Source organism: Sturnira hondurensis, unplaced genomic scaffold (genome assembly GCF_014824575.4).
Source record: "Sturnira hondurensis isolate 20B ecotype Veracruz unplaced genomic scaffold, ASM1482457v3 Scaffold0001120, whole genome shotgun sequence".
In the NCBI taxonomy this organism is placed as follows: domain Eukaryota; kingdom Metazoa; phylum Chordata; class Mammalia; order Chiroptera; family Phyllostomidae; genus Sturnira; species Sturnira hondurensis.
This window is the reverse complement of record NW_028073751.1, coordinates 4,078,373-4,093,417: the sequence shown is the minus strand read 5'-3', so window position 1 is coordinate 4,093,417 and position 15,045 is coordinate 4,078,373. Positions and strand designations below refer to the sequence as shown.

The window sequence follows — 15,045 nt, the reverse complement described above, 5'->3', positions numbered from 1 at the left end:
ATTTTCTCCTTCTTGGACCTTTGCTCCTGCAGCATCAAAAGGTAAGAATATGGAAGAGCCTTTTAGTTGGGTTTCTTGACTATTAGAGAAAAACAATGTAAAGGAATTTCTCTTTGGAAAATTGAAACTAGCAATGGGGCTTGACTTCTCTTTTGCTAGCTTTTTGTGTTTTTTGTTTTTAGGAGTACAGGAGGAACAGTAGCTGTGATGTTAATTGACAGAAAAACTTAAGCTATCATATACTCATTTGTTCTTTGGAAGGTGAAGGACAAATTCAGTAATAATACCATTATCTTACATTTGTGTTGTGTTTTATAATTTTCAGTGTTTTAACATAACTTGACCTATTTCACCTGCAAAGAAGTCTTGAGACAGGCAGGGTGTGTATTATCTCCACTCTGTAGAGGACATGAACTGAATAGTTAGGTAGCTTGCCCAAGGTTATATAACCAGATCCGGGAATCTTGACTTTCGGTTCGTTCTTTTATATAATTCTGGTCCATTTTCATACACATTCTTCTTCACCTTTGTATTTTCACCTTTATTTAGTATTGCTGATCTTTCTTGCCTTCTTTCACTTCCTAGTTCTTGTGGGTTTTGTGCTCCTTTAATATGCCTTCTGATAATTCTGTGTTTCCATCTTCTTCTAGTTTCTTTGTTTACTTAGAGCTTTATTATTTATTATAAATGGTCCAACTAAGGAGCATTCCCTCCCCACCTGCCCAGTCAATAAGTGTTTTAAAAGACGATTACTATGTTTTTCCTTAAGTGATCTAATGGGACCAGGCTACACTTTGTTCTAGTAAGGAGGCTGATAGATTGCTAGGTGCCTTTGGTGACCTGTAGTTATGTGGGGATATAGGAGTATGACGTCACAGCGCCCAGGCCTGTCTTGTTGCCCTAGCTTCCAAGGCAGAGTGCCTTTTCTTCTAAGAGAGCTGTCACCTTTCCAACTCAAGTCTAGCTCAGGGAATTACTTTCACCCTCTTCGTTAAAACTGCTGTGATAATGATCACTTATACTGCTGTAGCACATCTACAAAGACCAGTTGACAGTGAACATCAAAATTAAATGATTTGCTAATTCATAAGTTCACAGAATCTATTGTTATATTTGCCTCTAGCATAAGTCTCTTTCTTGTGGCCGGGCTCTGGGTACCACTGCGGATGTACACTGCCTGGGCCCCTGTCCAAAAGAATTTGTCCTGTATGTTTGTATTCCCATTGGTTGTAGTGGGGTTTCCCGTGGTCTGGTGGTTTTCCCTGGCATTATATCCCTAAGACCTCATCTTGTTTTTTTGTTATTTTCTTGTTATTTTCAACAGTGTAATTAAACTTATTAATGCTCCTTTAGCTCTCAACTTTGGCCCTGGAAACAACTTTCTATTCATTGAAGGTCCTAACTTTCTAACAACTTCGGCTTTTTCTTTCTTAAATTATTCTTAGAAATCTCTTTATCTGCTTCTTTTTTAAGATTTATTAATTGATTGATTTTAGAGAGAGTCAAGGAGAGAGAGAAACATATACCTTGACCGGGAATCAAACCCACAACCTTGGTGTATTGGAATGATGTTCTCACCAACTTAGCTACCCGGCTGGTGCAGAAATCTCTGTATCTTAATCTGAAAATAAGTATGAATTTGTTCATTTAGTTTATTGACAGTATGGATTTTAATGTAGTAATAATCATCACTAGATTGCTCCTGTTTTGATGAAGGAAATTTGTAACTAGTCTTTTTTTAAAGATTTTATTTATTTATCTTTAGAGAGAGGAGAAGGGAGGGAGAAAGAGAGGGATAGAAGCATCAGTGTGTGGTTGCCTCTCATGTGGCCCCCCCGCTAGGAACCTGGCCCACAAGCCGGGCATGTGCCCTGGCTGGGAATCGAACTGGCAGCCTTTTGGATCATGGGCCAGTGCTCAATCCACTGAGCTACATTAGCCAGGATTAGTCTTTATTTTAGCCTGTAGGTAGCTTTACTTTTAGGTAGGACTTTGAGGTGTTATATTGGCACTCTGTCTTAATTTCCCATCTTTTCATTAGGAAGCACTAAGAAGGTATTCTTGAAAATTATGAAATCATGAGCAATTTTCCAGACACCTAACTAAATCTTAGTCATTTTAAGAAACTCCTAGAAGAGATTTTTTTCTCATCATCTATAGTCATAAGTAGTCTAATGTATCAACAGCTCTCAACAGATCAGCTCTAACAGTTATCTGTAACACTCAGAAGCAACAGAGCCCCCAGCTCTCTCCAGCCACATCTGTGTTTTCATTCATTTCCCCCCATGGAGCAGATGCTTCTCCCTTTAACAAATAATTTCTTCTTGAGATTTTCAGTGTTTTACTGATGTCATTGTTGTGTGACTCTTAGGAGTACAAAAAGGAATAACGTGAGATTAGGAAAAGTGAGTGAGATAGTAGATATTTAGGGGTGAAGAAGAGCTGTACTCTGATTACCGTACATTCAGCTGCAGCGCAACTTGGAGAAATAAGATACGCTTATGCGGTTCTAGTAGAAGATCTGCGTAGATGATTTCTGCCCAGTACTTGCCATTCTCAATGAGGAAGTTATTTGGACACTAGGTTTTCATAATATTGCATTGTTTCCGCCCTTGCTTACTAAACACAACTGGTATTTGTTAAACACAGCTGTGTGTCCCTTACGTTTAATTTCTACCTAAAAGCTCCCCTATACCTATGGGCTTCTCCAGGAATGGACATTAAAGAAACATCCACCTCTTTACATCTGCCTCCTATAGTCAAAGGTCATCAGCAACTGCTTCGTTGAGGTACAAGGTGGCATGTATCTTGTTCTAAGAGGAGAGAAAGGAATAGTCCTCAGATTTATACTACCTGTCCTCATGCACATTTTTCTCTCTCAAAGGTTACTCTCTTTGTTTCTAAACTCTTGACTTCCTATAGATGCATTGTCAAGAGAATATTTTGAGTTCCGATTTGATAGGCAGTGCTATGAAACTTCAAGTACTTTGTCACTTCCCTTATGATGAGCAGTGAGGAGTCTTATCATCATGGTCTCTTTGTTGATTCTGCTTCTTTAATTCCTTGGGAACAGGCTCAGCAGGTGATTTTTCCATCCCCCCAAGGGGTATTTCAGGTCACAGTGGTGGCCTCAGGTCATTGTGTGTGCACAGGGTGGTTTTTCATCTGCCTTCTGACGCTTACTCTCTCATAGATGACGTGACCCCACTAAACCTGTTACATTTTAAAACAGCGTGCTAAGTGATAACTGATGTTCTTTTTAGGTTTACTCCTTTTAAGAAATCTTTTGGGTTCTTAAGATTCATAAGTTAATGCCCCTTAGTTGGTGTATAGTGGACAATTTGTAGTATTAGATGGTCTCTTCCCTATTAAAATACAAGGTGCTTTATGGGAACTGTGAGTCTCAGAACAGCCCAAGTGGTTAATGACAGTAATTTAGGAAGAATTTTGGCTGGAAAGCAAGATCTTGGCCAAGAGCTGAGAATTCCATGAATGGTAACAGTTTCCTAGTCAGGTTCGGACCGTAGGGGTCCAGATCCCCAGATCTGTGTCGCTGCCTACAAGTCAGAGCTGCCCGCAGCCGTGGACAGTTTTCCTGTCTGTTGCTCTCCCAGGCTTTCAGGGTTCAGGCCTTAATAGGGGCCTGTGGTGGGGGAGCAGTCCCCAGAGGGGTCTTCTTCCTTTCCCCTGTGGTCCTCTTCTGTCCAGTCCGTGGCACCCACCCAGGTGGGTCTTCATCAGGAAATGTCCTGCTGAATCCTTACAGCCTCTGCACCTGTGGCCTCTAGGAAAAAGATTCTGGGGGAGCTCAGTGTGCTCCACCTTCCTCAGTGAGTCTTTCAGCAGACAGATGTCTGTGTGGTCAGTTCCTTATGCCTCTCGAGTACATGAAATTAGGACAGTTGTTTTCTATTCTTTCATTTACTAACTTCTCTTGGATTTTGAGTAGGATCAGACTGTTAGTACAAAGTAATTGGGAGATTCCGAAATATTAGCATTCCTTGTAATTTATAAACATTAATCTACCACTGTCACTTGGGGTTACCAGGAGTCCTGCACAGGGCATGACCACCACATGTTCCCCTGGTTGTGATCTCCCCGTCCTCAGTGGTGTAAGAAAAGGACCTAAACTACCCCCTCCTTTACCGTCACTATTTGCCTCGGATCCACTGGATCTAACATGCCATTTACATCACTCACACCAGGAAGCTGCCCAGGCTCACAGGTCGCTCTCACCTCCCTTAAGGTTCTGTATAACTGCTGTCCTGTTTCCTGCTGTCCCACCTGAACTCTTGAAACCTGTCCACTGTGCCCTCTGGAATTCAGGGTCCATCACTGGCAAAGTCTGCTGTCATCCACTTCACTCACTGCTCCAACAGACACCTGGCTTTTCTCCTCAGCACTGCTTTCCCTCTTGCCCCTCTCCTGTGGGGTCCTCCCGCCTCAGGAGTTTCTGTGGTAGCCCTCGCATCAGTGGGTCTGGAGATGGGATAGATGTCCTCTCCTTCTTTAGGAATACTTCCAGATTATTCCACCTTTTTCCTGGAAACCCATCATTTCAAATCTCAGGGCATGAAGTTACATCACCCACCTTCTCTCTTCGTGCTCTTGTCTATGAACACCCCAATTCACTCCTCCTTATCTCTCAGTTAGTGTAGCTCCTGGTCACTCTCTGCAGTACCCCAGCCTGCTTGGCTTTTTTCTTAACAGTTCTGATACAAAAGTGTTGTGATCACAGCAGTTTTCTTGCTTTGCAAGAAAAGGGATTTGTCAATCCCTTGAATGACCCTTTCCCAGTGACCTTGCCCTCTACCCTGTCCTACCAGGTGTCAGGCCCTGGTAACTGCAGCCCTTCCACAATCTCAATCTCGTGCCACCTACATTCCATCTTTCTGGAATGTAGGTGGAATGTTGGGTCTTTGAGCCAACATATATGTGGCGGGGTCTCGCTCTCTCGTACCCCGACCCCAACAGTCCTCCAGCCGCACTGTGACTTCCAGTTTACTTCTTCCACCACTGTTCACTGCATTTCACCTCCTCAGCTAAAATTCCATGCTTAACCATGATCACCGCATTGGTTTTGTTTCATTTTTTTTCTTCCCTTATCTCTCATTTCAGCATGCCTGTCTGGTAAGACCACAGTCCTCGTTAATTCCCTCTCTCCATCCACCCTGTACCAGTAGCCGTGCAGGTGAACATGGGTAAAGGAAAACGTACCACGTCCCCACCTTGATGCACTGGCTTCACGTGGCTTCACGACAGCAGATGCTCTTACTCTTTCTCCCGCTTCCCTGTTTTTCCTTCGGGCTCTCCTCCGCTCCCTTTCAGGTAGTCAGGTATTAAACTTTTCTTGTCCATCCAATTTCCTACCTTCCTAAATGATTGACATCTTTTCTGTCCTCAAAGACCCAACACCTCCATCATCTTGTTTTCCTTCTTTTTCACTGAGAAAATTGAAACAGTCAGAGGAGGAACTTCCATAGACTTGCCCTATTGCTCTCACCCCCTTTCTGGGCCTTCCTCTCCGTCACGATGGGTCCTGGACTAAGGGGGCCCTCTCATTTCAACAAATGTATGGTGTGCACTGAAATATAAAATACAAAATCTCCCCCCCCACCACGGTTACTGTGGTTATCTTTCTACTAAAGGAGTGGGTAAGATTCTTTTTGAAGAAATATAGATGTACAAAGGTACATATATGTACATATTTTTTTCCTTTTCCTAGCATAAACTATCTTTAGCATTATCTGTCATCTCAAATTCTTCTTTAGAAAGCTTTCTAAAAAGTTCTTCTGTTGTTTTGTTTGTGCTCATCTGAGTTTCATTTTTCTTTTTCCATGTACTAGTGGAGATTTAAGGGAGAGTCATCAGATAAAGAGAATTAAACTTTAATTCCCTCTAAACTGGAGGAATTTGATATATCTGCAGTGTGTTCTTTCTCCTTTTCGCCACCAGATGGCACATGGATCTCTTCTATTTTAGATGTGTCATTGTTACGTCTGTTAGTGACGCATTCACGTTAGAGAGAGGCGGCCCCTGTTGTTTTCAAATACAGCCTGCTTGGTATGCTGCCCTCTACCAGTAAGGAAATGTACTTGGAGGACTGATCCGTAAAATTAAGACAGGAAGCTGTATTTGCCCTTTTACAAAAGGATCTTGTCCTGTCGAAGCTAGTTGTTTTAATAGGAGCATTTTAGGTTCTTTTGGGGGCCCTGAGTCTGGAGAATGTTTTTGTTTTAGTCTGATAGTTTCATGAAAGCATAGCCTTCCTTTCAGAGTGCTTAAATAGAGGATTACATTTTCCCAGCTTGGTAGTTCATTATAAATATATTTGCAACCCTATTATATGCACATTCATAATTCCATCTCTGGCTCAGTTTCTACCAAATAGCTACTTCAAGTACATAATAGAACTATCCACTGATTATATACTGATAATTTCCCAGAGATACCCTACTGAATTTATTTCCTTCAGGGAATTCCCTGACCTACCTTGGGTAGAATTTACTGGTGCAGAAAGCTTTTTACAGTCACCGTTTCTGAGACTGGCTCATGTTTATCCCAAGATAATCTCAGTTTTAGAGCCTCTTTCTAGCTATTCAGACTCGTGTGTGCCTGTGTTACTATTAGAGATGCAGACTAATACTGTTTTTCATACCCAAGACACCATCCACCATTACCTACAGATTCCAAATCTGACTTCTGACAAATGTCCTTTGTCTTGAGAGTTAGATCATCTCATAGGGGATCTGTTTTGCCTAACTTTCGGTCATCTTCATGTAGTCACGCCTGCACTTAGATGTCTGTTAATTCCCAACTGCTAGTGTGCGTGAGATTACATGAGGAGCTGGTTAAAGGTTCAGAGAGATCAGGTTACAAGGACCGTGGAAGGGTATATTTTGAACAAATATCCTGTGTAATTTTGTTATAGATATATTAACCTGGCTTGACTCATTGCTTCAGTTTTTATTTTTCCATTTTCTGTTTGCTCTCTTCCTCCTCTGCTGTAGTCTAAAAGTTTGTCTCTACTTTTTCTCATGATAACACTTTTATATCTTTGTCAGAGTAGGTATTATACAAGTATTATCTTTGTTTTTCTGGAGGTCACACAAGATCGCTTTGGAAACAATTTGTCATTGTCTACTGATTGCTAACACTTTGGAGCCACTACTTCAAAGGCACTTATTTCTGCAAAATCCTTCCCTTGCCATTTCCCCAGCCAGGTCTCAGCAGGCGTGTTTGAAGGATATTTTGAAGAGGTTCTCTGGAGTCAGTGCAGTAGCTGGGACCCACTTAGGGACTGACTGGGCTGGAGAGGTGAGGACAGGTGGTGAGAGGCCTCCCAGGCCTGTGCAGCGAAGGTGGGATTGCTGAGCAAGTGGATGAGGTCCAGGCCCTGATGAAGAGGACCATGGCTGTGCAGACAGAACTCTCGTTCGAGTTGGGTTATTTTCTCACTGTGGAGACCCGGAGTTGGTAGGGATCAGAGACGCGATTAGGAGGAGGAGCCGGGTCTCCAGGAAATTTCAGAGCAGAGGTAGGCTCTGAGAAAAGCGGAAGAGTGACCCAGGGCTCCTTGGCTGCGTACTGCTGCCTCAAGGAAAAACTGCTGTTACCACGAGGATCCCTTACACTTCGGGAGTTGTTGGATCTGAACTTACTTGTCCTCTTATAGGGAACAAATCTCCCTCCAAACATAAAGTAGTAGCCGGACTAGTTTTCAGGGAGTAGTAGGGTATCTCCATCACAGATTTTCTTCTTTGGGGCTTTCCTTTCAGCTTCTCTATTACTGTTTTTCTGCATAGGTAATGTAGGGAGTTCAGAAGTCAGATGGTTATTAAAACTTGTCCTTCCCACCCTTATACTCATCTGTCCCATCCCCCTGCCCCAGAGGCTACCAGTTTTATTAAATTCTTGATTCTCCTTTCAGTGTCTTTTAAAAATGCATTTGTAAGCAATGCAAATACAGATTCTTATCATCCCTCCCTTTACCAAAAGGTAACATATTATCTATAGATGGTATCTATACTGTTTCATACCATCTATATCCTGCAGAAGTTTTATATCAGTACATAGAGATTTTTCATCATTTAAAAAACTCTGAAGTATGTCTTTTATAATGAGAACTATGATGAAAATGTAGTAGTGAAGTAGGCTGGCCTTTGTTTCGCAGGCTGGTGCTCAGTCCATTACCCCAGCTAGGGCAGCTGGCCTTGGTTACAGTACTGCGGTAAGCCACTTGAACTGACTCATCTTAGCATGTGCGTGTCTTTTCTGTTTTTCCTGCAGACTCTCTTGTACTGTCTTTGGACTGAACAGTTAGTGACCCGTACCAACTCTATAAAAATGTAGCAGCTCATCCTAGCACCTTTTAGCCATTGTGGTCTGAGGAAAAGAGACTTGAGAAGTAAGGCTGAGGGACCTCCCAGGACTCTAGCTAGTTCACTGGAATATTACACTCTAGATCGGAGCTTTGTATCACCAGCATAAGGATCCTACTTCATAAAGGGGTGTAGTCTGTAAAGGAAAGGGGTGACTTACCCAATTTTTCCTCGCTTCTCAGTTTTTTATTGATTGATTGATTTTGAGAGAGAGACAGGGAGGGCAGGGTGGGTGGGGAGAGAGGAACATTGATTTGAGGATGGAAGCTACAGCCTTGGTGTATCAGGTGACACCCTGAGCAGCTGAGCTCCCTGGACAGGGCGGGTGCTTCTCTGTTTTTGTTCTAAAGGTGATTGCTCTAGAACTTAGTACCATTTAACTGGCTCGTGTTATAACCTTTTGGAGCAACATAGAATGCTCATGATACAGTGCTATGTGGGAGAAGCAGGAACAATTATGTATAAGCTTTACTGCAATTGTGTTTTTACAGAAAAAAAAATGCAAAAGCAAAAGATTGGAAGGGTATCTATGAGATACTCCACTATGAGAAAACTATAGTGGAGTTTTTCCTAGGGTGCTAGGTTTTTTCCTTCATATAATGTGGTCATCTTATTTTTATGACGGGAAGGACAAAAGGATGAAGAAGGAAATTTGCCAGGTCCAGGATGCTTGGAAGGGGGCTTTCTGGAAGTACTTGGACCTAATAAGTGACTGTGTGCAGAGCAGAGGGCAGTCTTACCACGCAGGTGTAGTGTCTTTTACTTCACTCTTCACAGTGACCCTAGCCTGCTGAAAAGTCAGAGTCCAGTGGAAAAAGTTGTTCTGCTCTCAGCTCCCTGGGGGAAGGGCATTGGTACCCCGTGTGTGCAAGAGGAGAGCTGTCACCCTTCCCTCCTGATATTACAGTTATCCCAGCCCTGTTCTAAGACTCAGCAACATTTTGCTTTTGTATTTATTAGATTGGGAGATAAGGTACTCCATGTATGTGTTTAAATTTCCCCTTGGCGAGAAGAACTGCTAAAATCCTTCGGGGAAGAATGCCCCTCTTCCTCTTCTGCGTGCATTCCTGTTCTGCTTGCATTTTTCTTTTCAGCCACGGGGTGTGCGCAGTTGAGCTATTTTGGCTCAGGTTCCAGATTGTGAGGTCAGAGACTGGGGATTGGAGGAGGACATCAGGTGACTTTCAGTAACTGTGACGATGGTCCTGCCCTCACCCCCACCCTAGCTCCCCCCTCCTTCCCCACCCTTTCCTGGCTTCTACCTTAGGAACAAAGAAGGGAAAAAACAGCAGTATGACGAAAACCAGCAGCTGCATCTGCAGACTCAGGCTGGGGGCTGGGTGTTTACTCCATCTGTTCTCTTTGTACGCCTGTAATTCCCCTCCCAGCCCCCTGAGTAAGATGGAGGGTATTTCTAGGATCCTTTGTTACAGAGAATGGCTTAGAAATCTGCAGTTTATTCAGTATTTAGGTGGGTGTAGCTTAAAAATGCCTCAAGCACCTAGAAAGATGTATTTTGCCTTCTCATTCTGTCTTATTCAAGAATACCTATCCACGGTCAGAAACTGCAACAGGGGCTTATCACCTATTATTTCTAATTATTAAAACTGTGCAGCCTAATAAGTACTTCCTTCATTTTATGACAGAAATATCAGTGCAGAATTAATTCTTTGCTTATTAAGATCTCATAGCAAATAAATGCCACACCAGCACTGGTCCCCCCAGATTTGCTGGGCCCCGAGTCCGGCATTTACTGAAAGGGGTGAGGAGGCAGAAAAGTTCAGAGACACCCGAGGTGCCTGTGCCTGTCACGGCGCTGCTCTGTTGCACTCTGCTTTTCACCAGAAATCAGTGTCCTGATTTCTTCAAAAAATAGATCTCAAAGTACAAAAATGAGATCAAGGGGAACATAGAGGTTAAAAGAGAATTTTTAAATATGTCAGTCAGTTGCAGTATTTAGAACCTGATCCATTTTTTAAGAAAGGAAAGGACTTGATTCCTGGTACCCTATTCTGATCCTTTTTTCCCCTGTTCCTGTTCCCTTGCATAAGTCTGTCCTACCCTTTTGCTGACTTGCTCAGGGCGCCACCCGTCCTTCCAGTCCCTACCTGGCCAGATCTCTGCAGCTAATCTCTTCCTTAGCACTCCCTCACTGAGTCACCTTCCTGGGTGTGCTGGGGAAGTGTCTGTGAGGAACGCAGTGACTGTACTGTCCGAAGGAGCCATGCTTTGTGAAGTACCCAGATTTCTAATACTGCTTGGCAGCTCCCATTTCAGATTCCCACTTGTGTTCCCTTTCTAACTCTCAGTGCTCGGTTCTTGTCACTTGGAACTCTGTCTGGCTTTGTTCCTGGCCTTCAGGTTTGTTCATTTCTGCCAGGTTGCTCCATCCCTCCTTACAGCTTGCATATCCATGATGATGTAGTTCTGTGGGATTTAGCAGATCAGTATTGTTTTGGCCAAGAGGCCAGGGGTGGGAATCTGGTTACCTTTGGACAGGAATGAACGCTAATCATTTGGCATGCTACTTACTGTTTTTCCCTCTTACGGTGTATACCTACGAATGGCTTTGTGGTGCTGAACTTTTCTCTCGTGTCTATTATAACTTTGAGGAACTGTAAAGTAGAAATCCTCCACGTGGGCAGCTTCTTACATTGTCACATGGTGGGACCCTCTTATTCTGTCCTCTTCCTAGAATCAGAGAACTCGTGTAGAGCTTAATGGACATGGCTTACTGTGTGCAGAGTGGCCTCCATGATTGCAGAGCTCGGTTAACCCTCACAGAAAGTTCGTTGTTGTTTCCTGGGTATTCTACCAACTGTTCTAATATTTAGGCATGCTGGGAGATCTAGGACTCTTCCACAAAGACCCCGTGACCCTGTTTCTTTGGATAGAGCTAGAGTGGTACCAGAGCCCTTTTTTAAAAAAATTTATTGATTATAGAGACAGAGAAGGAGAGAAAGAACATTAATTTGTTCTACATATTTATACATTCATTGATTTATTCTTACATGTGCCCTGACTGGGGATCAGACCCTCAACCTCGATGTATCAGGATGACTGTCTAACCAACTGAGCTACCTGGCCAGGGCTCACTCGTTTTAAACTTTCTGTGTTGATTCTGTGCTCATGTGTTACATGTCCTGCAATTATCTTGCTGTCTGGGCTTTGTGCTACTTCATTTAAGTAGCGGAAACCATTGGCGACTTGGACCCACATAATTTTAAGCATGTTTCTGCTTTTTCCACCTTTCTCACGTATTCTCTTTTAGTCATAAGGTACTTGGCTTACTCAAGGGAGATGTAGCATGAGACTATGTTCCCTGACGGATGGGGACAAATGCCGCAGGCTTGATCCTGGGCAGAGCAAGCAGCATGTGGTGCTGAGTCAGTGAGTGAGAATTAAGGTTAGGTGGAGTCGCTTTGTAACTCACTCAGCCTGAATCTGTCAGCCCTGCAGATGTGGCTGGCTTCAGACCCCAAGGTCCTTTTCCCTTCCTTACTCACTCCCCTCTGCAGTTCTTAAGCACTTAGTTTCCAGGATGTCAGGCAACTCCCCACGCCTCCACTTCCTGTTTGTGGTCCTCACTGGAGAAGCCCGCTACAGGAATTCCTGGGGAAGTGATGGCCAGAGTCATGGGGGCCGTTAGCTCCTTATAGAAGTTGGGGAATACTATTCAGAGAATGACCTCTCTTCCGTCTGTGGGCTCTTAGAAACTGTTACTAATCATAACCAAGCAATAACTGGTGCTTTGTACCTTAACTATTCTCTGCCTTTAGCGACTGGAAATTATTTTTCCTTCTTGTGCCTCAGTTTCTATTCCTTGATTTTAGTATTCTACGTAGGTATCAAGATTCATGACAAAATTAGCTTGGACTCTGTAGGATTGATTCTTTAGACATACTCAAAAATAGTGAAGAAAAACGGGGTCCCTTTGTTGAACAGCAGGGGGTGCCCTTTCCCTTCGCTTTATTGCCTGGCACTCCCTACTGCATCCAGCCATTTTAGACAGATTGTTTTGTTTCCAGCTAACTCCATTTTGTATTTGTGACGCAGGAAAAAAAGACTGGGGCAGGGAGGAGCCTGAGGGGGGCGGGGGGAGGCCTGACCCCACGGCCTACGGCCTTACTCAGCGCTGGGTCACTGGGACTTACCTGGGTGCAGGCTGCCTGCATCCTGAGCAGTAGATGCAGCAAGTCCCTGCCAGCTGAGCAGAGAACAGAGCGGAGACTGGCTCCTGGACACCTACTGACAGTGACCGTTTCTGAGACAGCAGGCAGGGCATCCCCGTCTCACTGGAATCTAAGCCTTGGTTTAGGTGGTTTTTATTACAGCTATGCCTAGGATGGTGTTCTCAGTTATGGGATCAATTAAGAGGAAAAGGCCTTTTCACTTCGTTGTCCAAGAAGAGTTAGATACCTTGATAACTCCAGGGAAACCATCTAATGTTAAAAAAAGCTTTCACTTTTGAAATGTAAACACACACAGATGTAATACATACATGCTTCCATACATACATGCTTCCATATTTATGTTTATCTGAAGAGAATATATCATTTAATTCTTAAGTGGTTCAGAATGTATATCAAAAATGGGGGCTTTTTTAAAGAAAATATCATTTGATATTAAAGTGTTTAAATTTCTCAAATTATCTTATAGTGGTAATTTTTTTAAGTAGTTCATCTGTGTCAGAGATACTGTGGTTGGTTGGTGTGTCTATATGTACCTCTTTGGTTTTTGCTGTCTTTCTCGTTTTTTTATCTTGCAACTCATTTATAGACATAATTTCTTATGGGAATGGGGAGCATCCCTCAGGTTAGGACACAGAAACTGCAGAGCTGGGCTTCTCCTCTTCATGGAGAGGAGCATCCCACCTTTAGGGTTTCCCCAGAGGTGACAACGATCTGCAGCCTTCAGAGGGCGAAGAGGCTGGAGTGTCTCACTGGGACAGTGGCCTGTTCCTCCTGACACGGCCTGTTACCAAGAGTCTTTAGAAAAGTTTGCAGACTGCAGTCAACAGAGAATGTGGCTGAAGCAGACCGTGTTCTTTCCTGGAAATTAAAGGAGAGCTTTTAAGCTCTTTCCTGTCCTACAAGATGTCAGGTGAGAAAAACTGAGAAGCTGGATGCTGAGGAGATGAAACGTGAAGCCAGGAAGGCTGGTGCTGGTGGCACGAGTCAGAAGGGTCACCTCAAGGCCAAGGCGCCTAAGAAAGGGGAGCCCCATACCCTGTCCTGGTCAGAGGGATTGGCAGGTGTGTGCGCACGGGGGAGGATTCAGTAGCTAAATTCAGGACTGAAGACCAAAAGGAGGAAGTTCTTGCTACTGTCACAAAACCAGTTGGCGGTGACAGGTGTCATGGTACCCGAGTGGTTAAACTTAGCAAAATGCCTAGATGTGGTCCTGCCGAAGATGTGCCTGGAAAGCTGTTGAGCACAGAGAAAACTGGGCCAGCGTCACCCCTGGGGCCATTCTCATCATCCTCACTGGGAGCCACAGAGGCAAGAGCGTGGTTTTCCTGGACAGCTGAGCAGTGGCGTGCTGCTTGTGACTGGACCAATGTCCCTTAATCGAGTCCCTCTGCATAGAATAGACCAGAAATTTGTCATTGCCGCTGCCACCAACGTTAATGTCAGTGGTGTGAAAATCCCCAAACATCTTACTGATGCTTACTTCAGGAAGGAGAAACTAGACAAGCCTAGACACCAGGAGGGTGAGATCTCTGACAGAGAAAGAGAAATGCGAGATTGTGGAGCCCCACAAGCTTGATCAGAAAGCCATAGACTCGCAAATTCTACCAAAAATCAAAGCTATTCCTCAGCTCCAGGGTGACCTCCACTCTCTGTTTGCTCTCGCCAATGGCCTTTGTCCTAACACACTTTGATGTTCTGAATTTCTTAGGAAGAACCTAACTAGATAACTGGTCTGTTAAAATAAATAATTAAAATAAAAGAGCTCTTAAGGCCAGGGACACTGGATTCGCCCGCTGGGTGATTGCTGCATCCCTGGGCCAGTCCAGATCCTCCGCTTGATCCTCCCACCACTTTCTTTTTACCGCACTGATAGCTTTCTCCCTGATCAGACCTACCGAATTAGCAGCACTTCATAGACTGTTTCACAGAAAGAAAAGATACAATGTTGGGGGTGGACACGTTCGAAAATTCTGTCATAGCCTCAGCATTTTAACAGCCAACTCTTAACCTATGACCTTTTGGAGATTATGCCTGAGACTGAGTTAAATGCAGGTGATGAAACGAAAGCTCTCGCTTGATGCTCGTTCTCCCCCTTCCATAATGGGTCAGTGACTCTGACCTTCAGCAGTCACAGCAGGTAGCCGGTGCCCTTGCTCCTGGGGAGGGCACAGGTTACAGAAGGGAAATTACAGGGTCAGACTTCTTGGCAAGGCTGGCAGGGCAATCGGAAAGTCTGGTCCTTGGAGGCTAGGCTGGCTGAGTGCCAGTGTGGAAGCTGTATTTCTCATTAGCAAAAGTGCTTAGGATCTGCTGAACAGGTCAAGAGTTGCAGCAGCTTGAAATGTGGCCCCTGGCATTGACTTGCTTTTTTACCAGAGTCAGCTGAGTGATAAGGGTCTCTTTTCCGCTTTTGTCAGCAGAGACACAGTCATTTGCAAATAAGATTTTCCTTCTCCCCTCTGTGCTAAGGC

General features: G+C 44.0%; 1 protein-coding gene and 1 pseudogene across 2 annotated transcripts in view; both read left to right on the top strand.

Annotated features, from left to right (window-relative positions):
* DIAPH1 (diaphanous related formin 1) overlaps positions 1 to 15,045 on the top strand; it is an 86,966-nt gene that overhangs the window by 42,483 nt on the left and 29,438 nt on the right. For both annotated transcript variants that reach the window (XM_037062655.1, XM_037062651.1), the window contains one exon: positions 33 to 41. In XM_037062655.1, the coding sequence (XP_036918550.1) occupies positions 33 to 41 (9 nt within the window). The remainder of the gene's footprint in view (positions 1 to 32; positions 42 to 15,045) is intronic.
* Positions 11,689 to 14,915, top strand: LOC118997151 (60S ribosomal protein L6-like; annotated as a pseudogene).